At 40.3% G+C, this 25,566-nt stretch overlaps 2 protein-coding genes across 4 annotated transcripts in view; one reads left to right on the top strand and one right to left on the bottom strand.

Moving 5' to 3' along the window:
• The window catches only part of LOC149148792 (uncharacterized), a 309,870-nt gene that overhangs the window by 104,020 nt on the left and 180,284 nt on the right, over positions 1–25,566 (bottom strand). For all 3 annotated transcript variants that reach the window (XM_089439852.1, XM_089439850.1, XM_089439851.1), the window contains exons 4-6: positions 14,077–14,427; positions 13,642–13,842; positions 13,466–13,536 (exon numbers count right to left, since the gene is read on the bottom strand). In XM_089439852.1, the coding sequence (XP_089295978.1) occupies positions 13,466–13,536; positions 13,642–13,842; positions 14,077–14,427 (623 nt within the window). The remainder of the gene's footprint in view (positions 1–13,465; positions 13,537–13,641; positions 13,843–14,076; positions 14,428–25,566) is intronic.
• Positions 464–1,494, top strand: LOC149148793 (uncharacterized). The gene is made up of 2 exons (XM_089445343.1): positions 464–701; positions 826–1,494. The coding sequence occupies exons 1-2, from the start codon at positions 574–576 to the stop codon at positions 1,319–1,321; spliced, it is 624 nt and encodes a 207-aa protein (XP_089301469.1). The 5' UTR covers positions 464–573; the 3' UTR covers positions 1,322–1,494.

Below are 25,566 nucleotides of genomic sequence, written 5' to 3' on the forward strand. Positions count from 1 at the left end.
GGAGTGCAGGAGGTGTGCGCTGTTACAGAACCTTTGGTAAAGGTTCTTCGGTTGGTTGATGGTGAGAAGCCCGCAATGGGCTATTTGTATGAAGCCATGGATAGGGCCAAAGAAGCCATTCGGTCCTACTATGATGACAAGGGAGATGATGGGTTCCAGAGACAACTCCTTCTATGGAAGGTCATTGATGAGCGATGGAACAACACACTCCATCGTCCCATTCATGCTGCTGGCCTTTTCCTGAACCCTGATTTTCTTATGCATGTGGGTTTAATTTTGATGTTGAGGTCGTGGAAGGATTATTAACCTGTGTCCAGAAGATGGTGAGAACTTCAGAAGAACGTATGGAGGTCTCTAGACAAATTGAGCAATATAAGTTGTCAGCTGGCACATTTGGCTTTGAGATGGTTGTCATTGATAGGACGGTTAAAATGCCAGGTATTTTTTAGTTTGTACTATGTAGTATGTACTTTGTAACTTTGTTTCAAATTTCATTGTTTCTTCAAATTCCATTTTTTTCTTATGTTTATTTAAAATTTTCTTTGTAATTTTGTTGTAGACGCATGGTGGAAGATGTATGGTGGCAGAGTCCCCCTTTTGCAAAATCTTGCCGTGCGGATCCTCAGCCAAACATGCAGCTCCTCGGGATGTGAGCGCAATTGGAGTGTATTTGAAAAAATACACAACAAGAAGCGCAATAGGTTAACACTTAAACATTTAAAATATTGCAAATTTCCAAATAAATTTTTGAATTCATTAAAGTTTTAAACAATATTTTTTTTATAATATTAATTATTAATTTATTATTTCATGAACTTTGTACAGGTTGGAGTCCCATAGACTTAATGACATGGTCTATGTCTACTACAATCTTCGATTGTGGGTGAAACAACTAGAGAAGACACCTGATACGGAAGCCATCTCATTGGATGGGATTGACACCACTGCTGAATGGAGGGTTGAGACCGAGAGGCCTCTCATGGATCCCACTGAGGATTGGTTAGTGCAGGATGAGGGGGAGGAGGAGGGGGAGGAGGAGGAGGAGGAGGAGCAGGAGCAGGAGCAGGAGGAGGAGGAGTTGGAGGAGCAGGAGGAGGAGGTGACACCGCCTACCCGGGCTACCCGGGCTACCACTACCACCAGTAGAGGACGTGGTCTCCGTCCACCTCAGCCTCCTGTAGCTGCTACTACTAGTTCTTCAGCTTCTAGAGCACGTCAGACTCCACTGCCATTTCCACCACCACAGGCACCAGCTTCTACATCTAGAGGGAAAGAGAAAGTTGTGCCATTTTCTCGCAAGAGGGGCAGAGGAAATCAATAGGATTAGACTTTCATTTTATTGTATATGACATTATGACATGATGAGATACATTATCATATTTTTTGTTGATATTTTGAGGCTGAGTTGGACTTGGGACTCAGGACTTACTATTCAGGACATGATTCAATGTTATGTGTGATTTTAGCGCTAGAAATGATATTGAACATCTTATATATTAGTTTTTTTATCATATTTATGTGTCAATGTATTTATTTTATGTTGTAGATGGTTTAGATATTAAAAAAATTGAAAAAAATTGAAAAAAAATGAATATTTTTGTGCCAAACGATTTTTTCCCGCTTTTTTCCGATTTTTTCCCGATTTTAACGATTTTTTCCGCTTTTTTCCCGGCGCCGATTAAATCCCGATCGCGATGTGTGCAACATTGGTTAGAATGCTCTAAAAAATAGCAGAAATTTATTGTTATTTGTCACAAAGGAGTTCTAGAAATCTAGATTTGGAAATAAGAAGACTAATCCAAGTAGCTCAATGATTACTATGACCTTCCAAATCTTTTTCAAGGATGAAATGATGTATGTGATCCTGCAAAAGAACTTACATCAACCATTTAACCCAATCCTACAACAAAAAATCATTAATACTAAATGCAGAAATAGAAAGAAACAAAAACAAGAGATGCATGTGAATAAGAGGTGAAAATAAGGAAAGAAAATGATACAAAAAGGCTCTAAGGCTCCTGGGATGGCCAAGCCCAAGGAAACTCAGAGACCTATGGAGGAGAACAAGATTTAGAAGCTGAACATGACACAAATCTTCATTATTTTCATCAATACAATTACATCCCTGCAAGAAAATACAATGGAGCTACAAAAATACGAGTTCTCTCCACAAGAACATTAATGAAAATATCTGCCTAGAGGCAAATTCGACTTGGTACTTATACAAAATGATTAGGAATCATTCCCCATGAAAGGAGGAAGCTTTCCCCACCAAAATCCCTTGATTAGTGGATCTAGTTCCCAATACTAGGAATCTGCATTAAATGGCAGGGAACACATTCCTAGATTTTCTCAATCATTGGAGTTCCACAATATGTGCCATAATTCCATAATATCTTGTTGATTTATTATTTAATATTGATCCTCCTATAGTAGAGAGCAAGTCCCTAAATAATCTCCTTCTTCAAATCTTCATAATCTGCTCAATATTCTCATAATATTCCACAAAAATAAATAATATTAGGCACAAATATGCAATTATTCATAAACCTTTCTAATGAATATATTAAATTTAAAAAAATATTATCTAATGCAAAAAGAGAGGTCTAATGTGCTTAAGGATGGTCGTAGGCCATAATTTATGTTTAATTTAGAGGCCCACCAATCTTGCATTAGCATCCTAGTTTAGTTTGCATCTCCAAAATTAACCTCCAAGCATATGCTTGCTTGAATAGAAAATTAGGGACACCTTCTCCACCATTCAATTTGAGACACTTTACCCTTGCTCAACGATTAAAACAGGTGACCTTGCAGTTCTCTTGTGGGCAATCCTTTGTAGGAAAGGAGTCACATGGGTAATTAGAACTCCAGGGTAGATATCGTTAATGAGGCCTTAGCCTCCTTCCCCTTGACTTATTTCTAAAACCTTGTGTGAGACTTGCTTCAAAACAATTGAGGAGAAGGCCTTCATCTAAATTAGGCATATAATTAAAAGTAACCAAGATTTTGCATTTCACATTAGTTTAGATCTTGCATTCATTCCTCATTGATCATTGGTAATTAGAATTATGGACTAAATTTATAATTGCAAGTTGATTGTGTTTGGATCAGCATCATTTTCTTCCTTGCAATTGTCTTTCCTTAAAGCTTATTGCTCATATCTTTGATTATCTTGACCTATTTCTTGTGCTAACACTTCCTTGCAACATTGCTTACCTTATCATCATGCAAGTTGTTAATTTATTTGGGCATTGTTATTAAGGCACTGGTCCCTTATTGTTTCATCTAAGGTGTGATTTGATCTAATTGAACATTTTTTCTCACATTGCTCAAATTAATAGCCTAATTTTCCATCTAATTTTTATTCAAGTTACTTAGGGAAGTGATTGTTTTGCCTCCTGATCTCCTAGACTATTTGTTCCAACAAGTTTTCCTTTGATTTTCCATCTTTAGGGACTACCCCCCTTAGCTTGCCTAGGAGAGAGCTTAAACAAAGTGAGTAGGGATTAGAGAGATAGCCCCTACTCTAAGCGTTGCACCTTAAGTGTACACTTTAGGTGACAACAGATTGTAGTTTTGCTCCCTCACCTTAAATGGGGGGTTAATCCTCATTCCTAGTCCTGTAGGATCTACCCTATTGGCTCATATCTCTGGGAAGGGCACTACTTGGGAAACGCTGATTTTGGTAGCACGATCTCGTTTTCTCGTTTCTCATTTTTCACTTCCCTCTGCACATTACAAGCCTTATTACATCATCTTCCCTTTTTAGGTCCCACTAGGTCTACAAGGCTCTTGTACTCCCCCTCTCCTTGTCCACATGTTTGTGGTTGGGCCTCGAAATGTTGCCCCAAAGGTTGATGCAACTAAAACAAGAAAGATAAAAGCATATCATGGCCACAAATGAAATAAAAATAATATTATAAAATGCAAAAGATGGCTAGGAGATTGTATTAGAATGTGGGAAAAAGCTAAACATGAGCTCTATCCCATCATTATGGCCATCACCCTAGTTCATAGGGCCCCATTGGTGCCCCTCCCCCGCCGCATCATTAAGGAACCCATGCACGTCCTGACTCCCAACCCTTGGTGGGCGATGAATTGTCGCACCTTAAGGGGGTAATCACTACTTATATCATACGCAACATGCTCTCATCTCCTGGAGCATCGAGTAGTATAATATAGAAAAATCAAGAAAAGGAAATGAAGAAGGGTGGAAAAATAAAGGCCGAGGTAACTCATGTACCATGATTGCTCCCTCCTACATCTATAGACACAAGTATGTGGACATCCCTCAATATTGCCACCCTTGAACCCATGGCATTTGGCCTTAAGACACCTGTGTCCCTATCCACCTCATCATTATTCACATGACCCCTTATTAAAATATGTAACTGGATTCAGTCTTCATAAATATGAAATGTACTATTGATTCTTGTATATTGTAAAAAGAAAGAAAAAATATTATTGTTATTTTTTGTAGCATGGATTTCAAACACCCATTGACTGCTTTTAGGGTTTGTCATAGAGTCAAGAAATCAATAGTCATTGGCATATGAAGAAGACCCCATTAGGCATATTGTAACGAGTCAAAATAACTATTTTTTGTATTTAAAGTGTCAAAATACCCCTCCAAGACCAAGTCGGCTTGGCAGCTAAGAAGTTGGCCTCATTAGGGCATGTTTGCCTCCTTGAAAGCCTATATATAGGAGAGAACTCAACCTCCTATGGACACTCACACATTCCTCATCATCCAAGTGAAGAAGAGGCAAAAGAAAGGCATGCGAAGAAGGAAAGAAGGAAGAAGGACGAAGTTTGTGGGTTAATTCTCTCTCTCTTTCTCTCACACGTGCGAAGATAAGGCTAGGGTTTTTAGCTACAAGGTCAAAGTTGTCAAGTTGCAGAAAGGTGGTCGAAGAAAGAACTTTTAGGTCACCTTCTAGCCCTAGAAAGAGAAGCAACCCAAGCAAAGGAGCAAGGAAGCCTTGGAAGCCCTAATTTCGCTCACACGTGTGGAAGCAACAACTGTTGCGAGGGCTCAAAATTTCAAACCTATAATGGAGGTCGAAATGTTGTAGTTAGGGGTTGAAATTGTGCAGCTGGAAGAGATTTGATTGGATTTGACTTGGATAGAAGAAACACATCATCAAGAAGGTATGGCTTGGTCTTGGAAGGGTATTGGTCTTGGTCTAAAGGTCTTGGAATTCGTCATTTGAAGAATCTATAAGACGAGAAGAGATTTGTGGGTCTTCCTCTCAAGAGGAGAGGTTTTGGCCCTGACTTGTAGCCTACATCCTGTGTTCTTGTGTACTATTGATCTTCATGTTTTTGGTAGTTGTTTGATGATAAGAACAACATAATAATAAGTGAAGAAGCTAATAATCAAAAAAAAAGTAAAAATACATCAGAAGCAATTATAAAGTATAAGAGAATTCATCCTCTTGATTTCTTAACACCCCTATCACCTGAAGGATGTACCTTGGACATGTCTTTCCCTTTAGGAGCTGGGAACACCTATAGGGTTGTTTATTAGCCACTCCTACCTACACAGGTAACATTATTACAAGCTCAAAGCCCCAAATTTGGAAGGGAAGCCCATTATGAAGTTTCATTTGTGCCCTTGTTTAACAAGCTTGGTTCACTTAGATGCACTAATGGATTATTGTCCTCGATGGTGAGGAGATTCGGAGACGCATTGGATCTTATATATAATTGGCAAGTGGCTTCATCATGGGTTGGGCAACTTAACTAGGGCCCAATCCCACCAGAGGATCATATTGACACTTGTAGGGGATGTGTTGAGAGCCATGGGACTCCATCAAGTGATAGAGCATCATTTCATCTCATGCACACCCTCAGCGCCTTCAACAGCTTGTTCATTACCTTGCATAATTCACGAGATGATGCACTAGGACCATCATTGCCCCAGTCAGTTTAGCAATATACACATGGTTTGGCAGTTGATCTAAGGCCCAGAGGAGGTTTGCCTCACCCTTGAGACATGGAAGGGCAAGCACCATCATCAGTGACCTCATTTGGAGCAGGCTACAGACTTATCTTTTACCAGGAAACCCATAAGACAAGTATTTGTGCCCCAGGGCCACTTTGGAGCACCACATGATGACTTACATGGACATTAAGGGGCCATCCCCCTATGCATCATTTATGGAGCCCTCTCTCTCATTTTGGCACTTAGAGGACTCAATGTGGCCTTCCAACAGCCTCACTTCATCATGACATCATCATTTCAGCCTACTGTGGGATGGTTTATTCATAATTTTTGAAGCTACTTGGTGGCCTTGTCACCAAGGCCTTATTTTTGCACATTAAAATAATGTTAGGGGCTTTAGAATAGGAATTCAACCTCTAAAGGTCTCATATAAATAGAACTTGCGCTCATTGTGAGAGAGCCTCATCATCACTTGGATCTTTCTCTTGAAAAGAATTTCACACTTTTTCTCTTGGATGCTAGTGGAGACTCTTTGATGCATTTCGATATCTTTGGAAGCTATAATTTCGATCTTTCTTGGAGCTACTGCATGATCTATGAATGAATATATCAATTTGTCATCTTGTAAGTGCTTTTTGTTGAGTATTTTTCTTGGGACAATGTCTAATGCATGGAATTGTTGCAAATTATTTTGGAAAGCTATTTGGTTGGCAATTGCATACATTAATATTGTAGGAGAACTGATGAATGTTCCTAGTGGAAAAGATTTTTCTTTTCTTCCATGAAACTTCATAAATCTTGGGTGGGTAAAAGTTAAAGATTGATTGCATCATTCGTTAGCCTCCTTGAAGACGGTTTTGGAAATTTTTGAAACATCTTAGACTCCATAGCCCAGGGAACTAGCCACTCCTCCATGAAGCATGGTGATCATTCCTTCTTTTCCCCTTCTTTTCTCTTCCCAAAAATTTTGGCCCCTCTCCCTAGGAAGACTAGCTAGGGCATCAAGCGAATTCCTTTAGAGGAGGAATTTTGGGACTCTACTCAAATAGAACTCTATTACAATATTCCGACACATGGGAAATAATTAAGTATAACTTGGTCTAGTGTAGAGTTAGGTAAAGTGTGTTTTTTTACTATGTGCTTTTATAACTTACAATCTGGTGGTCACGATATGTTCTAGACATGAAGTGATCCGATAGTTCATTCTCTCTTCGATATTACCGACACTTGATCCATGGCTTAAAGCCCGATTGGTCCATGATCTCTATTTAAAGAGCATGGAAGGTCATTTGTAAGGTGACCGTTCATGAGAGAAGCTTCTGTAAATTTTCCTTCTTTTACATTAATAAATTGCCTGAAGTGGCCGCATTGGCTCAGGTCGTGGATTGTTTCCCTCTTTTAGGGTTTTAACCACGTCAAGAATATTGGTGTACTGATCTATGATCTGTTTGTGAGTGGTGTCCTTTGGTGTTCTATCTAAGGAACTTGCCTTGTAAATTCCTACATGGTATCAGAGCTATTTGAGGGTTGCATCCGTTGGTGATCCAAATCCGAAGCCGACACAACTGCATCCGACTATCGTTTCCTAGATCTACTGTTTCAGACCGCTTTTGGGCTGAGAGGACTGCTCTATTGTGTTAGAAGCATCTGTTCCAGTGAGGAACCCCTTTTGTTTCACGCAAAAAGGTTTATGGTAGCCCTAGCTACGTATTTTTAAGATCTGGAGGTATACAACCTTTATTCGCAATTTTAGTTATTTATCTCTATGTTTATTTTGGTTTATTTATATCTCTGTTTTTTATTACCGGATCTATACCTTTCATTTCTGCGTATGCTCTTTGCCCCGCGACTTTGTGCGATCTGGGCAAATCAGAAACAGAAACGAAGGATTTTTCTCATGCATATGCTCTTTTCCAATGCGCCTTAGTGTGATCTTGGAAAATCAAAAACATTGAGGAAAATATTTAGTTTCCAGCGAAAGCTAACTTCAGGCCATAAGGTTTGGCTTTTTTTGCATGTCCGTGTTGGGTTGTGTGGTTTTTTGTTTTGTAGGCAAAAAGGGCTTTTTCAAGTTTTGGTGTGTGTCTCTCTTTCTTGTGTGGGCTGGTTTAGGAGATCGAAGTCTCCTGGTCAAAGTCGAAGTTGCCGCTGATGCCAGATGTTGCCAAGTCGAAGTTTCTAGGGTCAAAGTGTTGTTGCTGCTAGGTAAAAGGTTGGATTGAAGAAGGAGAGGTTGGCTTGGTGTGGAGGAGGTCTTTGTCTAGGTTGAAGAGTCTCAAGGAAAACTATTGAAGCAAGAGATTTTTGACTGGGTTTTCCCCTAGATAAGGGTTTTGCCCTGGCAGAGTGCCTACATCTTGTGTCTTGTGTTTTTGCGATCTTCAAGCACACATAATTTGGTAATTGTTTGATGAAAGATAATATAACAAATAAGTAAAAGAAGCCAACATAATTCACAAGTAATTATCAAGAAAGAGAAATCTAACCCTAATCCTACTAGCATTGATTTCTCAACATTTTTTACTAGTTATGTCTTCTTTCAATTTGTTATGTTATTATCATTTAGACTAATGCCAATCCATGAAGATCACAAAGAAAGGGAACACAAGATATAGGAACACAGCCATGGAAAAACCCTAGGTAGGGGAAAACTAGTCAAGAACTCTTCCTTCAATAGATTCAAATCACAATGACACAACCAAGACTCTTGACAGCTAGACCAAGAAAAACCTTCCATCCATCAAGTCAACCCAGCACACATCTATTAGTTCATTTCTTTATATGCTAATGACAAGTAGTTCTTCTTGGTTTTCTTATACTTCGGTCCTGCAGTAGTAGTGATATTAACCTGGTAGTTATATGAAGTCTTAGCCCACTCATCATATGGAACCACTGTACTGTAGTCACACAGGAGTCCTGTCACATATGAGTCCAAGTTTCGGTCCTGTAGTATCTTCAAGGAGTCTCATCCCTGTAATAGATAGAATCTCTGTAGTCTTGTTATCCTTTAGGGTTAAAATTGGCAACTAGGGCCAAACTCCATGTGGGTCATCTTATTAATGGTAACTGATATTTTTCTTGGATCAGGTGTAGGATTGATCTAAAGATCATCCGATTCCGATAAGTATTCATGGAGATATGAATTTATTTGTGTTATGGGACAATTCGTCAAGGTCGGCCAGCAACCAAATAAACCCCACTTGTGCTCAACGTTTTAGTATAAATAGAGGTGCCTTGAAAGTCATTTGTACACACATCCTCTTGGTGATCTCTTCCTCTCCACTTGTCTTTGGGTTTTGGTGGGAGGAGAGATCTAAAGAGGATACGCTGCCCTAGAGGATGCCCTAGATCCTAACGCTATCATGGAGGAGATTTTAACGCAGTAAAGGAAGCCTACATAACGCAACAAGGAGAGATCTAATTGCTGGTCTAAAAGAGAAGCCCTACGTTGCCCTATACACAGCCCTATGGAGAAGCCCTAACGCTGCCCTATGGAGAAGCCCTAACACTGCCCTATGGAAAAGCCCTAATGTTGCCCTATGGAGAGGCCCTAATGATGCCCTATGGAGAAGCCCTAACATAACCTATGAAGAGGTATACGTAGTTAAGAAGGGCAGCGATGTAAGCCCTCAACACAGCCTAGAAAGGAGCCTCTACCCTAAATGGATGCCCTAGAACCTTAACGCAGTCTATGGATTTCCCTAACCGCAGCAAGAGAGGGAGGCTCTAAGACAGCGTGGAGGAGGCCTGAGTTCCTCAATGGAGGTCGAGTTAATTGCTGGAGCAGTAGCTTGTTTTTGGGACAGCAATGATATAGTGTTGCAATATTCAAGGGGCAGTTGTAAGATGTTGGCACAGCAATCATATAGTGCTGCAATATTCAAGGGACAACTGTAAGATGATGGGACAACAATGATATAATGCTGCAATGATCAAAGGGACAGCTGCAAGATGATGGGACAGCAATGATATAGTGTTGCAATATTCAAGGGACAGCTGTAAGATGATGGGACAACAATGATATAATGCTGCAATGATCAAAGGCAGTGTGGAAAAAGTCCCGATAAAATCGGGATTTATTCCCCAAAACGCGATTTTTTCAAGAAAAGGATTAAATCGGCCGATTTTTTGCCGACTTTTTAAGAAACGAAAAAATCGGGATTAAATCGAAAAAGTCTGGATTAAATCGTGACTTTTTCCAAAAAATCGTGGTAGTTTCTTTAATGATTTTTTTTTCTTTGAAAAAATCGGGATTTTATTGAAAAAATCGGGATTTTATTGAAAAAGTCGGGATTTTATTGAAAAAGTCCGGATTTTTTTAAAAATGAATATTTTTGTATTTTTTTAATTTTGCCGACTTTTTGCCGACTTTTTCGAAAAACTCCCGACTTTGCCGAGTTTTTCAACTTTTGGACCCTTGCCGAATTAATCCCGACTTCGACTTTTTCCACATTGATCAAAGGGACAGCTGCAAGATGATGGGACAGCAATGATATAATGTTGCAATGATCAAAGGGACAGTTGTAAGATGTTGGGACAACCATATGATGAGACAAAACAATAATGGGACAGCAGTATGGTACTTGGTGCAGCAAGTACACGAAGCAAGCAATAGTACAGCAAGCATGCAAGGGACAGCAAGCATGCAAGGTACAACAAGCAAGCACATAGGACAGTATGGCAACATGGTGCAGCAATGGCACATGATGCAGTACAGTGATGGGTACAGTCATGATTGATGAAGCATGATGACATGCAGCATAGTGATGATGGGTGCAGCGTGGTGCAGCACGGCAAAGTGCAACATGATGACGAGATGCAGCGCAATGATAGGTGAAGGAGTCACCTTGGAGAATCAATTGAAGCCAGTGTTTTAAAAACCGTTTTCAAAAACCGGTTACCAGTCAAACCGGCCGGTTAGCAAGGCTGTCGATCCGAACCGGCCAAAAAACCCGGTTTGATAGGGCATTTCACCTTTTTTCAGCCCTAACCGGTGAAAATCGGCCGGTTTAGGACGGAACTGGCCGGTTTGTATCAAACCGGCCGGTTTAGGACGGAACTGGCCGGTTTGTATCAAACCGGCCGGTTTAGGACGGAACTGGCCGGTTTGTATCAAACCGGCCAGTTCCATCCTAAACCGGCCGGTTTTTGGCACGCCCACCGTAAAATTAAGAAATCATATTTTTCACTTTGTTTCAGGGGTTTTGGGGGGAAACTAAGGGTGTTTCAACCCTAACAATGTTAGCAATTAATGGTAATGTTAAATTCTTAAAGTATTTTCATCCTTTTACTTAAATTTTTAACATTACCATGAAATGACTCAAGATGTTTGAGAGTGGTTTCGACCTCATTGGATTTCATATGGAGAAACTAGAATTTTAGATTTCACTCAAAATTCAGCAGACTTAATGGTTTTCAGGATTTCATGGTTTGGGGCTAAACAATAAATGCAATCGGAGCTCCAAATGATGAGCAAAACTCCTGATCTAGATGCCATTGTGTGGGACGATATTGATCCAACATCAGAATGGGTGGAGGAGACTGAAGAACCTGTGTTTGAGGCTGATTTTGATATCGACATGGCTTTAGCGGGGGATGATGCAGATTATGTGGTGGCATCAGAACTAGGATCAATAGCGGCATCAAGGAAAGGCAAAGAACCAATGGAAGGCACTAGTCATGCAGGTCGACAAACTCGTGCTTCCATTAGGTCCACTTCTATTGTCATTGGTGGCATTGATACTGAGGTTGCAGATCAGGCTGAGGCATCCTCAGACTCTGAACTAGATGATGTCTATGTAGCTCCTGATGATGATCCTGTGTCTAGTAGTGGTGATGAACTTGATGATTGATCATGTGTACACTGTAGACTTGTAGTAGGTCAATGGCCTCATAGCTTGCAACATTGTTTTTGGACTTTATAGGCCATTTAGAGCCTCATTTCTTATGTATTTTGCTATTTTTTCGATGATATGTATTGTACTCGGTGCCATTTTGATATATTCACCTTTACATGGTATATTAATGAGCAAACTTTGCATATTTTGTCTCTATTGGCTTGGAATCATGGTTTTACATCTTAAAAATAGTTTTGTTTCATTAAAATTAATTATTTAATGTATTTTTTTAAAACCGGTTCGTCTAGACCAAACCAGTGCCGGCTAGACCGGTTCCGGTTGGTAAACCGGTTCATTAGTTGGACCGGTCCGGTCACCAGTTCCGGTTTTAAAAACATTGATTGAAGCAGCACGTCTTCAACTAATCTCATGTATCATCTTCTTAGAGATGATCTATGCTCTTATCTATTAAGTCAAAGTGTTGACTTCTGTTGTAAATGTACTATCTATCTCTCTCTCTCTGTTGAACTATTGAAAATCATATAAGAAGAATTAACGAAGGGTTCCCCACATTGGGGTTTGTCCCTGGCTAGCGCCACATCTCATGTCCTCTTGTCTTGGCTTGTCTTCTGCGATTTATATTTATGTTCTATCTGCAGTTTACTTTAATGCTGATGTGATTGCTAACCTAGAAAAGATATTGAGCTAACTGTGAAAATTGAAATAAATTGCTCTAGCATAGAACATGCCTAAACTTAACATTTAGTTCTGTACTTCATGCCATATTTCAGTCCTGCAATCTTGTCACATTCCGGCCTGCAATAACATAGTATCTCGGCCCTTGATCCTATAGATAATCCGCATCATCTAACTTCGCTGTCCTCTGCAATATGTCCAAACTTCTGTGCTTGTCATTTGGGTCGAGTTCATATGGGTATATATAGTTGTTCCTGTCTGTAGTATGGAGTCAACATAAGTAATTTGATGAGCCGACTTGCAGAGAATTGATTTTGAGGTCAACTTGCAAGGAGACCAAGGCTGACTTGATGGAGGAGAGGTAGGACTTTAATTTGACACTCAAATATTTTTCTATCATGTTCCCAAGAAGGGTTTCTTACATCAAACTTTGCCTTTGACACAACAGAAAATTCCTAGAAGCCCAAAATGAAGGCTTGACCTATGACCATTGACCCAAGCATGAAACCCATGCTTTAATAAGTCAATTTAATAATAATAAAAATTTCTTTTGACAAATATATTACATCTTGACTCAAGTACAATTATGAAGACCAACACTAGTTACATTTGTCAACAAAAGGATCCCAAAATTATCCAAGTATCCTAGCAGCAAATGAGAATGCAGATTTGGTGTGGTTACAGCATTGGATCTAGTAGCTTTGCTATCCATAAACTAAGATGTAAATTCTCTCTAACACAACATTTGACATCTACACCCCTACATCCATGTGCAAAGAGAGAAATAAAGAGATAATAATACTACACATAGAGCAGAAAAGTGGAAACAGTTACGAATAAAGTTTGAATATGTAATGAAAGAAATTGGAGGATATGAAGGGAGAGAATGAAATAGTATATGTTGATCATAAAAAACCACCAATTGAGATTCAGAAACAAGTAAACAAGAGAAATGGTTTGAACAAAAGTGCTGAAATCTTCGTACCAATCAGTAAGAAGTATTTCATTTCGTAACCTCGCTAATGACGCCCCACACATCCTTGGGATAGCATCATCCTGGAAGAAAGAGAAGCAGGTTAACATTTGAGGTAATTCCATTTTAGATAAAACAATAACTCTTCAATTAATATTCAAAAATATGAATCACAGGTTATCACATACCTGCAACACCACTGTGGTGACAAAGTCAAGACAATCTTCTGCAAGTTTTTTTGAGGTACAAGGTGGAGTTGCAATTCCAACAGCAGATACAATATCAGGACTAAAACCTAGCTCTTTTTCTGATCTTTTCCTAAGCATTATTGCTAGCAATGCTGCTGCAGCTCCTCCAAGTGAATGCCCTACCAATCTTAATCCAAAACCCTGTAATCATGTTGGGGACTCAACTACAACAGATGATAAGATACCTAAAGCATGAGAAATGACATGTTTTCAGAGGATAACTAACTAGCAGCCCTTGCATTGTAAATATTGTAGTCCATATTAAAGGCTGATTTCTAAAAAACCAGAATTTACAAAGAAACACCCCATCATGAAAGATGATGCAATTCAACAATAGTGAACACAACCTTCATTTAAACTTTGACCAAGACTCACCTTGTGAATTTCTAGGCACTTCCTTAAGGTCTCCAGCTCATGGCAAAAAAACCAACGTGCAGCTTCAACTGTCCCAAAATGAACTTTAAATCCATCAAAAGAGACTTCCTGGTTGCTCAGAGAAACCATATCAGTAACAATGTCATGGACTGTGTGTGTTCCACGGATACCAAGTACTACCAACTTATTGCGAATGTCAACTCCAATATAATATCCAGGCCGCATCACATTTGAATTGCTTACAAACTTCAAAACATTACTTTCTCGAAGCATGCTGTTACGTGCCAGACCTGCAGCATCTTTCATGTAAGCACCTTTTGCCAGTTCTACGTGATATATCAGATCCTGAACCTGCAAGCCAGAGTTCAAATACATCAGAATTTGTTTCAAAGATAATTGTCCAATGCACATGGAAAGAGTTCTACTCTAGAGTCTATAGTCCATGTCCAAGACGAAATAAAACATTTGATAGAGTCTAAAGCCTTGGATTTTCTAATCAAGGTTCAACAGATTGCGGGATAGGTTAGTGTCCTTCAAAAGTCATGAAATGCACTTTCTTCCCACAGCCTAATTTAGAATCTCAATACTCCATAAAATGAGAATAATGCTCTAGGAAGCATCAGATCTAAGCCTACCTAACCTGTTTCTTAAATTAGCATGAACTTTGCCCAAAAACATATTCATTATTTTCCCTCAAATATAAAATAACTTCAAACACCTCGATACATATTTGTACAAGCAAAGGCACTTTGGGATGTAATCTTTCAGATTTCTTTGAGACATATAGCTTCCTGATTTATATATATTATAAGCACAGTTGTTTTCCTTTTGTGTTGTAAGCAATTATTTTCATATCATATCTACTTCAATATTTTAGTAACTCCATGCCGCATGCAGTTGGGAGCTGTGACCTAATTCCGCAGCAACTAGTAAAATCCAATTTGCTAGGTCACTTCCATTGCAGCAATTACCTTTTTGCGAGCTCCTAACTAGGTTTCCAGGTTTCCAAGGGCAGGGTGAAGATATTGTGTGTAATATAGTGATTTCCAAGTCTTACAATAAAAGCGTGAAAAAATGCATGTTTTAAAAGAAAGTATTCAAATTATGAATATAAATAGTTACACAGATTTAAAAATGATACAATTGCAACCAGGTAGGACTTAAAATTCAATTACAATATTCAAAATTCATATTTCATCAAGCTTGAATTGCAAACATTGAGCTCCAAAACATTTGCAATGGTCATCAGACTCCCTACCCTATTCATCATCCAGGTTGAAATTGTCTAACTATAACCAAACTATAAAACCAATAGCAGGTGCATTCTCAGAAGCAGAACTAGAAGTACACCTCAATAATCTCACAATTGAATTCTCATTCTCCTTCATAAAAGCCGTGGTTTCAGATGAACTTTTAGTCCATTTCACCTTCCACAATGTTTCAACTGTTTTCCTTCCATGTTCTAATGATATATCCCCAAGACACCTGTGTGCTCATCAACATCCACCTCAAAACAGTAAAATGACACCACTAGAGAATAAAAATTTACGGCCTACCCTTAAAAACAGCCGACGATAAGCATATTTCAGCAGCCTATACGCAAAACTCAGGATCCACAAGAAAACTGCAGATCATATGGTTTATTTTATTTGTTGATAAGAAAGGTATATTTACTGCTGACCACCCTTTATTTTTCATTTTTTTACACTGAATGGTTTTTATCTAAAAATGAAAAAAAATTATAGGGTGCATATCAGTTTTTCCAAAACACACCCCAACCTGGTTGATGCAGGAAAAGAATTTAGTACAGGACCCTTGGAGGTGCATCCGGCATTTCTAGATCCTAATTTACTGCAAAAACTGTTGATTTGGGGTAGCATCGGATGTGCTCTAGCCACAAAAATTGGTGGAGAGGCTAAGGCACATGAGATCTCCAATACCCAGAAAGGGTTTGGGCAGATTCTAAACAGTTTGGGAGATATTAAAATAATTAATATTTTTAATGGAGTCCCTAAGTCTAAACTTAAGGAAATTAAAATATTAATGTGAACTAATATAAAACTATGTTAGAATGGTCCAAAAGTCATGAATCAAGCCAGATCTAATCTTAGCCGTTGATTAAAGACTTAATCTCGGTCGTTGATTTGTCAACGAGAAAAGTATAAGAGGAGGCTTGAGGGTCACTTGGAGAACACACCAAGAGATCAAGATTTCGACTTTCGGGGACTAGGTTTGTTGAGAAAGTTGAGAGAGTGATCAGAGTTGCAACTGAGGTTAGTGAATACAAAAGCAGAGAGGCAGAGATAGCACCATGAGTATCACCGCAGTAGCCGGAGAGAGGGACGCAAAAGCAGCGAAGGGTTCACGCAGAGCCACCCAGGAGCTGCGCAGTGCTTCAGAGGGCCAGCGTGGGTGACGTAGAGGGCCAGAGGGCTGACGCAGTGCCTCCATAGGCTGACACAAGCCAAGCCGGAGTGACGTTGGGCTAACGCTGGGCTAGAGAGAGGCTGACATAGTCCCTAGAGGCTGACGCTGGGGTTTCGTGGGGCAGATTGGAGCCGTGGAGTTGTCGAAGTGTTTATCCGGGGTTTTAGCCAGAATATCTGCTTCCGAGTAGAGAGGTACTACTACCGAGTTTTTCTTTGTTGGGTGAGTTGGATTTGGCACCCAATTTGTATTTTGAAACTGCTTAATAAATCAAACCCTCAGATAGTTGCACCGATATTCCCGCATTGGGTTTTTCCGGGGACATTAGTCCAAAAACAACAATGTCACTTGTGTTCTTGTTTCTATTTCCTTCAATTGATGATCTGTAATGTGTTGAGCATGTACTTGTATTCATTTCCAGTATTTACATGGTAAATAACTTGTTAATTAACAGAACAAGTAGGTAGGAATAAATCAATAAAGTGCATGAAGGGTTTCTAACGTGTTAGACTTAGAAATTCCAAGATGGTATCAGAGGATGGTTGCGATCACAGGAGAACTGAGGACATCAGTCGAACAGAGCAGTAGCAGCAGAAAACAGGTGTCCTGAGTGACAGAAGTTGTTCCTAGTAGAGTAGCAGCAAGGAAGGGGTGATGCAGTGCATGCTTCATCAAGATTGAGCCAGGAAGAAGCAGCGTAGAGGCTAAGGGAGGCAAATGCAGGTCACGAAGAGGCCAGGAGGGCTGACGCAGTTGGCTGAGGAGGCTAATTTGCCAATGTCGGGATTGCGCAGAGCCTAGGAGCTCTAACCTTCAGTTTGCTATGGTTTAGGAGGTTGTGGGTAAGTTACAGAGTGGCGCTGGTCGGGTACTGTAGTCAAAACAATACCTAATAGGGCAAGACCAAGGTAAAGGGAGTTGTTGCCGAGGTGGATTTCTAGCTAAGGAATCCAGATCAGTGTTGCAGTTGCACAGACGATTGGAGAGGGGGCATCTCGACATTGGCAGAAGGGTTTCCAGGAGGGAAATCAAAGCTCAAAGGAGTCATACCGAGAACTTCTAGGAGGGAAGTAGAGGAGCAGTGAAATGGCACTACACAGAGTAAGAGACTATGACAGAATGGACGGAGCCTCAAACTTCGTAGTCTAGAAGGCCAGAATCTTATCCGTACTAGATAGGAATCGTGTCAAGCACTTCACATTGAGGACGATTGTTAGTTTTTGGTATGTTCTATGCTTAGAGCAGTTTACTTATCTTTCTTATTATTATCCACAGATTAGCAATCACATGTACATAAGTAAAGTGCAGATAGAACATTAAATGATCAACAGAAAACAAGCCAAGACAAGAGACACAAGATGTGGCGGCTAGCCAGGGACAAACCCCAATATGGGGAAACCCTTTGATCAAATCTTCTTTTATCTTCAATAATTCAGCAGAGAGAAATAGTACATAAATCTAATTTACATCAACAGCAGCAAACCCTAGATCAGTGGCATCAGCATCATCGGCATCAACAGCATTAGTATCATTGGCATCAACCGGCATCATCATCATCGGCATCACCGGCATCATCATCATCGGCATCATCGGCTTCACCGGCATCATCGGCATCATCGGCTTCACCGGCATCATCGGCATCATCGGCTTCATTGGCATCATCAACTTCATCGGCTTCACCGGCATCATCGGCTTCACCGGCAACATCGGCATCACCGACATCATAGGCTTCACCGGCATCATCAGCTTCACCGGCATCATCGACATCACCGACATCATTGACTCTAGTGATCCTCCACAATGCCTGCTCAGTCAACATTCGAATAATCATGTAGTTTTCGTATTTCCGGTAGTGTATCTCAATCCATGAGAGATTGTGCCCCGAAGATATCTCAAAGGATTCTTGGCACCAATCCAGTGAGGCTCAACCAAATATGAGCTCACCATGCTAACTGCAAAACATATGTTCGGACGGAAGTTCACCAAGAACATCAACGTGATTGAGTTTATGAAACTCAGAGGCATTTCCCAAATCTGGTCCGACATCACTACCATATAACTTCTGAAAGTTAATATCCTTGAGGTAGTCACAGGCTTGCAGTTTATCATTTCACATTCGGAATCCAACTCCCTCTTACTTCTGCAAATGAGAGGGTTTGCACCTATTAGAAATAGGTCATCCTTATGAGGTGCCAGTATAAGAGGTCTATCATCCACAACCTTCAGGTAATGGTTTGGATCGGTTTCACTCCTAGTGAATCTCAGCTTCATCAAACAGCTATCAATCCTCTCATACTACGCCCAAGGTGTTTTGCTTCAAGCCATAGAGGGCTTTCTTCCACCTATATACATGAGATTCCCGATCATGAATCTCAAACTCCACGGGTTGTTCCAAACCTGTGGACCTGCTACATGAGGGGAATGGTCCCCTTGTAAGATTTTCCTTCGATACATCTCAGACATGTATCTTCATGCTCTTTTTGAATTCAGGCATCCCTGTCACCATCTGACTCACAGACCTCCTTTGTTGTGTCAATGGACATGGTCCCCAATGAACTTCCTGCAACTTGATACAACCCTGAACTCAAAAACATCTTTGAAAAAATCTATTTTCAAATGCGTACCTTTCCATCAATGAGTGCCACCTTGTAACCTTTGACTTCCATTGCTGAAATGGACACCAGGTTCTTCTTGCGATCAGGTACATAAAATAGATTATGTAAATGAATCGAGTTACCTTCATTCAATTGAGGGGTAACATTCCCTACACCCTTACATCTGAACTTCCCAATGAAGTGATCTTTAAGTATGACATTAGAAACTTCCGCCACGCCATTCTGATAATATTCTATGCTTCCACTTCACCCTCGGTAAATTTGAACCCATTGATCCTTTTGTCTTGTCCCAACTATTGTCGGTGATTGCTCTTTCACTCTTGCTTGGGCATTGTCTTCACCTCATCTCTAATGCCATGTTAGTTTTGGTATGTTCTATGCTTAGAGCAATTTACTTATCTTTCTTATTATTATCCACAAATTAGCAATCACATGTACATAAGTAAAGTGCAGATAGAACATTAAACGATCAATAGAAAACAAGTCAAGACAAGAGACACAAGATGTGGCGGCTAGCCAGGGACAAACCCCAATATGGGGAAACCCTTTGATCAAATTTTCTTTTATCTTCAATAATTCAGCAGAGAGAAATAGTACATAAATCTGATTTACATCAGCAGCAGCAAACCTTAGATCAGCGACATCAGCATCATCGGCATCAACGGCATCAGTATCATCGGCATCAGCCAGCATCATCATCATCGGCATCACCGGCATCTCCGGCATCATCAGCTTCACCTGCATCATCGGCATCACCGGCATCATCGGCTTCACCGGCATCATCTTAGGATCTCTCCTCCTACTAAAACCCAAAGACAAGGAGAGAGAGGAAGAGATCCAAGTGTGTAGAAATGACTTGAAGTCCTCTTTTATTTATACTAAAACGTAGAGGTTGAATAGACATGACGTTTGGGCTTCTTGAGCCTACATAAGTTGTAGGTTGGCTTGATAATAATTCCATAATCAAAATAAATTCATATCTCCATGAATACTTATCGAAATCGGATGATCTTTAGATCAATCCTACACCTCTCGACGAGAGGAATCTAATAAAAATATTATCAGCCATGAATAAGATGACACACATGAGGTTTGGCCCTAGTTTCCAATTTTAACAACGATAGCTATCCCAGTTGACCCGGCTGATAACAAGTACGAGGATGTAATGGCGAGGGCTAAAGTATCATCCTTGACGGGGTCAAGGATCATATAGTACCACATATTGCTGAGAAGAACACGGCATGGGAGATGTGGGAGGCCCTGACCACGTTGTATCAGCATACTTCCATGCAGAGGAAGATGCTACTAGAAAATCAGTTGTGATCATACCAGATGCAGAAGGGAGAATAGATTGACCCATTCCTCGATCGATTGAAGGAGATCCGGGATCAGCTGACTTCCATAAGGGCAACGCCGGATCCAGAATTGATGGTGAGAACAGCCCTGAAAGCAGTCTCAGAAGACTAGGAGGTGTTCGTCCAGAGCATACTGGGCAGGGCGACCCTTCCAAATTGGGAGGAAATGTGGGTTGCTCTTTGCCAAGAAGAGATCAGAAGGCTGAGCAAGCCGAGAAGCAACGGCAAGGGGATCAGAATCAAGGAGGAGGAGGATGTTGCCCTAGCATCTGAGGGAAAACAAGAGAAACGGAAGAAGAAGGACCTCTCCAAGGTCAAATGCTTCCACTGTGGGGAGTTGGGTCATTATGCGACCCAGTGTCCAAGGAAGAAGAGTAAGGGAGAGGCCTCAGAGACCAAGGCAGCACCAGCAAGGGCAAAGAAGGAAGTGGAGACAGACGATGATTGTACCATGAGTGCTCATGTTCCACTTCAGAGGAAGTGGGGAGACATCGAGCTATAGTCACGCTGACTACAGGCGATGAGGGGCAGGATCCTCGAGGTACCCAGCCTCTTGGATTAGACCTTGCTATAGGAGCCCCGAAGAGGAGCAGCAGTACTGGCAATGTCAGTAGAGACAAATGCGGATGGAGCAACAGAGGGAGCTACAGTTCAAGATTCCCATGACAGCGCGAGGCTAGCAGGCTGCAACAATGCGAGAGGCACGGGAGTGTTGCACCAGTGCAGGATGGCACAGAGGTGTGCAACGGTGCGAGATGCATAGAGTTGTTGCAACAGCACAGAGGTCAGAGAGGGAGCACTTGTCAGTGACAAAGGGAGCTTCAGCATCAAGAGTGTTTCTAGCCTGACGGAGATGTGAGAGTTGGGAGATCAATTACTTAATTCCCAATAACTGGTTTGCAGTGCAGCAATTAGCAGTGGTAGCGCTATGTGAAGCACGATGCAGCATGATGAGAGGGTTTGCAGTGCTAATGCAGCAGTGGCAATGGCAGGGCCATGGGCAGTAGCACGGATGCAGAGGGAGTTGCAATATGGATGCAGCAGTGCAGAGGACGTTGGGCAACAAGCCTAGCATCAGCACAGGGACCGATGTTGGATGATCAGAGTGATGCTTAGTGAGGAGTATTACTAGAGCACAATCCTCGCTAAGAGGAAGTGTTGATTTGGGATAGCATCGAATGTGCTCTAGCCACAAAAATTGGTGGAGAGGCTAAAGCACATGAGATCTCCAATACCCAAAAAGGGTTTGGGCAAATTCTAAATAGTTTGGGAGATATTAAAATAATTAATATTTTTAATGGAGTCCCTAAGTCTAAATTTAGAGAAATTAAAATATTAACGTGAATTAATATAAAACTGTGTTAGAATGGTCCAAAAGTTATGGATCAAGCCAGATCTAATCTTAGTCGTTGATTAGGGACTTAATCTCAGCCGTTGATTTGTCAACGAGAAAAGTATTAGAGGAGGCTTGAGGGGTCACTTGGAGAACACACCAAGAGATCAAGATTTCGACTTTCAGGGGCTGGGTTTGCTGAGAAAGTTGAGAGAGTGATCAGAGTTGTAGCTAAGGGGCAGTGAATACAGAAGCAGAGAGGCAGAGATAACATTGGGAGTATCACCGCAGTCGCTGGAGAGAGGGGCGCAGAAGCAGCCAAGGGTTCACGCAGAGCCAGCCAGGAGCTGTGCAATGCTTCAGAGGGCCAACGTGGGTGACGTAAAGAGCCAGAGGGCTGACCAGTGCCTCCATAGGCTGACGCAGGCCAAGCCGGAGTGACTTTGGGCTAACGCTGGGCCAGAGAGAGGCTAACACATTCCCTAGAGGCTGACGTTGGGGTTTCGTGGGGCAGATTGGAGCTGTGGAGCTACTCGAGTGTTTATCCTGGGTTTCAGTCAGAATATCTGCTTCCGAGTAGAGAGGTACTACTGCCAAGATTTTTCTATGTTGGGTGAGTCGGATTTGGCACCCAGATTGTATTTTGAAACTGCTTAATAAATCAAATCCTCAGATAGTTTCACCGGTTTTCCCACATTGGGTTTTTCCGGGGACATTAGTCCAAAAACAAATGTGTCACTTGTGTGCTTGTTTCTATTTCCTTCAGTTAATGATCTGTAATGTGTTGAGCATGTACTTGTATTTATTTTCAGTATTTACATGGTAAATAACTTGTTAATTAACAGAACAAGTAGGTAGGAATAAATCAGTAAAATGCATGAAGGGTTTCTAACGTGTCAGACTTAGAAATTCCAACAACAATTAATAATATAGACCACTTAATTATCCCCTCATTTCCTACCTTTAACAAACATATAAAATATTCTTAAATTTTACCCCCTTTAATACTAAAGCTCAAAACTTTACAAAGAAGAAATACAACTCAACTAAAAGATGCTTAAATAGTTTGACCAACATTGATCCATCTTAACCCCAGATCTATCAAATGCTGAGAGGGATCAAATCTCGAGGTGCAAACCTTTTTCAAAGTTCAAAAGGTCTGCACCTCAAGAGATTTGATCCCTTTCAGTGCTTGATAGATCTAGGGTTGAGATGGATCTATGCTAGTTGTTTATTGTGCCAAGAGATGCATTCTATAGCCCAATATGAGGGAGGTATAATTCCTTCAATGCTCAAAGTTGACATGTGTCCCTTTTAAAATAAACAAAAATGAATATAAATATTTGGTTAGTTTTAATTAAAATCGCTATATAACATCAATAATACCACTCCCATTGTGCTGGCTCAATTCGTTGTTGATATTATAACCCAGTATGAAGGATACAGGGTAAAAATATTTCACTCTCACACTCGGCAATAAATAAAATATTTTGATGTCCATGTTGAGCACCATAATTTTATATCAACTTTAGAGAAGGATAAAGTAATTAAAAATAAATAAAAAGTCTACTATTTTTAGTTTCAATTATGAGGAAGACAAAAAACTCTTATACTTTTGTTGTAGCTACTACAACACCACCCAAAATTTTGTTAAAGAAAGTGTAACTAGGTTCGGTCTTCATAATGACATGATCTTTGTAAATGATGAAATAAAATAAATAAAATTATTTTTATATGCCTTGCTACATGGGTTTCATGAGCAAGAGATTTATTTGTTAGTGGCCCCCATTGAGAGCCTTAAGATTTATTATTGAGTCAAAGAGTCAATGTCATGTATGAAGAGCTCTTCTTGAGCATATATAAAATATATATGAGTCAACCTAGTGTCTAGAAAACCCTCCAAAAAGACAAGCACAATCCTCTTGATGTCAGCCTGCAAAATGAATTAAATACACTCATGTCGGCTCACTTGAAATGACACATCTCCTTATGAATACAAGTCGGATTATATACAAGACAAACTACTATAAATATGTGGCTATGATCTTCACAGAAGTACAGTACACAAGTTCAATTTCCCTCTGAGATTTTCAGGTGACAGTACAGAAGCAAGTTCAAATCTCGGATGGCCTAGTGAACATTACAGTTCGGATTTTTCTTCTTAAGTATCAATGATAAGATACAAAGAATAGTTCAATGATATCTCTGCATTTTTGTATGGGTATAAAGGAGATAAACATCGGATCAGTAACACAGTAAGAGAGCTTGGATTTAGATGGAGAGCAGTGATGGGATCAAACCTTTAGCACAGTGGTTCGGATCCCTAGTTGTGATATCATTGCAGTAAGCAACTCGGAAGCCTTTCTGAGATCTCCCAAAACCAATAGATACGAAGATTTTGTGGTGCCACCTCTATTACAGTCTCGATAATGAAAAAATGAAATATACCTCTGTCTGAGTGCAGTAAGATAACATAACAATTTGTTGCAACTACAATCTGTAGTATCTCTGTGGTGAAGAAGTGTCAAGGCAGCAATAAAGATCTCGTTGTTATGATCTCGATGATGATGCAGCAGTAATGATCCCAGTGGTGCAGTAGTCATGGCCTCTTGCAGCAGTGATGATGATCTCACCAATAACGAAGAAGAAGATTGGCGTCTTGGTCTTGGAGTGGCTAAATAGGTCAAGGGTCATGGTCTTGGTATTCGTCACCTGGAATATCTATAAAAAGAATTTGTGCAGGTTTTCCTCTCAAAGAGTGAGAGGTTTTGGCCTTGGCAGAAAGCCAATATCTTGTGTTCTTGTCTCTTTCTTCTGGTAACTATTTGATGAAGTAAGAAGACACACTTTAATATTAAAGCGAAGAATGTGCTAATAAGAAAAATTAAAAGTACCTCACAAATAGTTATCATGGCAAGAAGAATCTTATTACCATGCATTGCCCTAGATTCTTCAACATGGTATCGGAGCTAAGGTGTTGAAGTCAATGGAAGGGTAGCAAAGAGACATTCAAGGATCAAGCTTCAAGAAGGAAATCAAAGTAGGTTGAAGGATATAAAAGAAAAAGGATCAAGATCTACAATGAAGGATCAAACCCTATATCAAAGAAGCAGTCTACAACAACAAGAGCTTTTGTCTCCGTAGTCATCATCAAAAGGCCACCAAGACCCTCATCAAGTTGTCTACAAAGCAATGTAGCTTGAAGGACCTCAAAAACGAAGATCACATCATCTTGGAAAAAGTCAAAACCCTAGAAGCAGTCCTGATGTACACTACAAAAGATAGCAAAGCATATTGAAGACATCGTCATCTTTAAGAAAGGATCATCTCCTTGCCCTAGAAGAAGATCATTCGAGGAAGCAACAAATCATCCTCATCAAAAGGAGCCACCTTGTCTATTGAAAAAAGGCTTCTTCATCTGAAAGAAGACCATCCAAGAGGAAACTCCAATACATCTTCTTCAACCATCATCAAAGTGATCAAGTAGAAGAGTTCATCTTCACTTTTCAAGTAAGTATCTTTTATTATATAATCAAGTTTGGTTAAATGACTCTGTGTTTGCAAGGAAATCTATAAATCGGTTGGGTCATCGAAATTCCTTGCATAAGAAAGGAGGATTGATAGAATCCCCGGAAGAGAAGTCATTGATATCTATGGAAAAGTCTCTAAAGGTCAAGCATTGTTTGAAAGTATGGAAAATGATCAAGGGACTCATAGGATTCTTATGAAATCAGTCAAAGGTACTCTCATGTAGCAGGAA

The sequence above is a fragment of the Pinus tabuliformis genome, chromosome 9 (assembly GCF_031772625.1).
Source record: "Pinus tabuliformis cultivar Carrire ecotype Pingquan chromosome 9, CPIR1, whole genome shotgun sequence".
Lineage (NCBI taxonomy): Eukaryota > Viridiplantae > Streptophyta > Pinopsida > Pinales > Pinaceae > Pinus > Pinus tabuliformis.

Excerpts from the sequence above, each read along its gene's own strand:
- LOC149148793 (XM_089445343.1), top strand. The coding sequence starts at position 574 with ATGTATGGTGGCAGAGTCCCCCTTTTGCAAAATCTTGCCGTGCGGATC. Across the intron at positions 702-825 it reads CACAACAAGAAGCGCAATAG|GTTGGAGTCCCATAGACTTA; the intron begins GTTAACACTTAA and ends AACTTTGTACAG.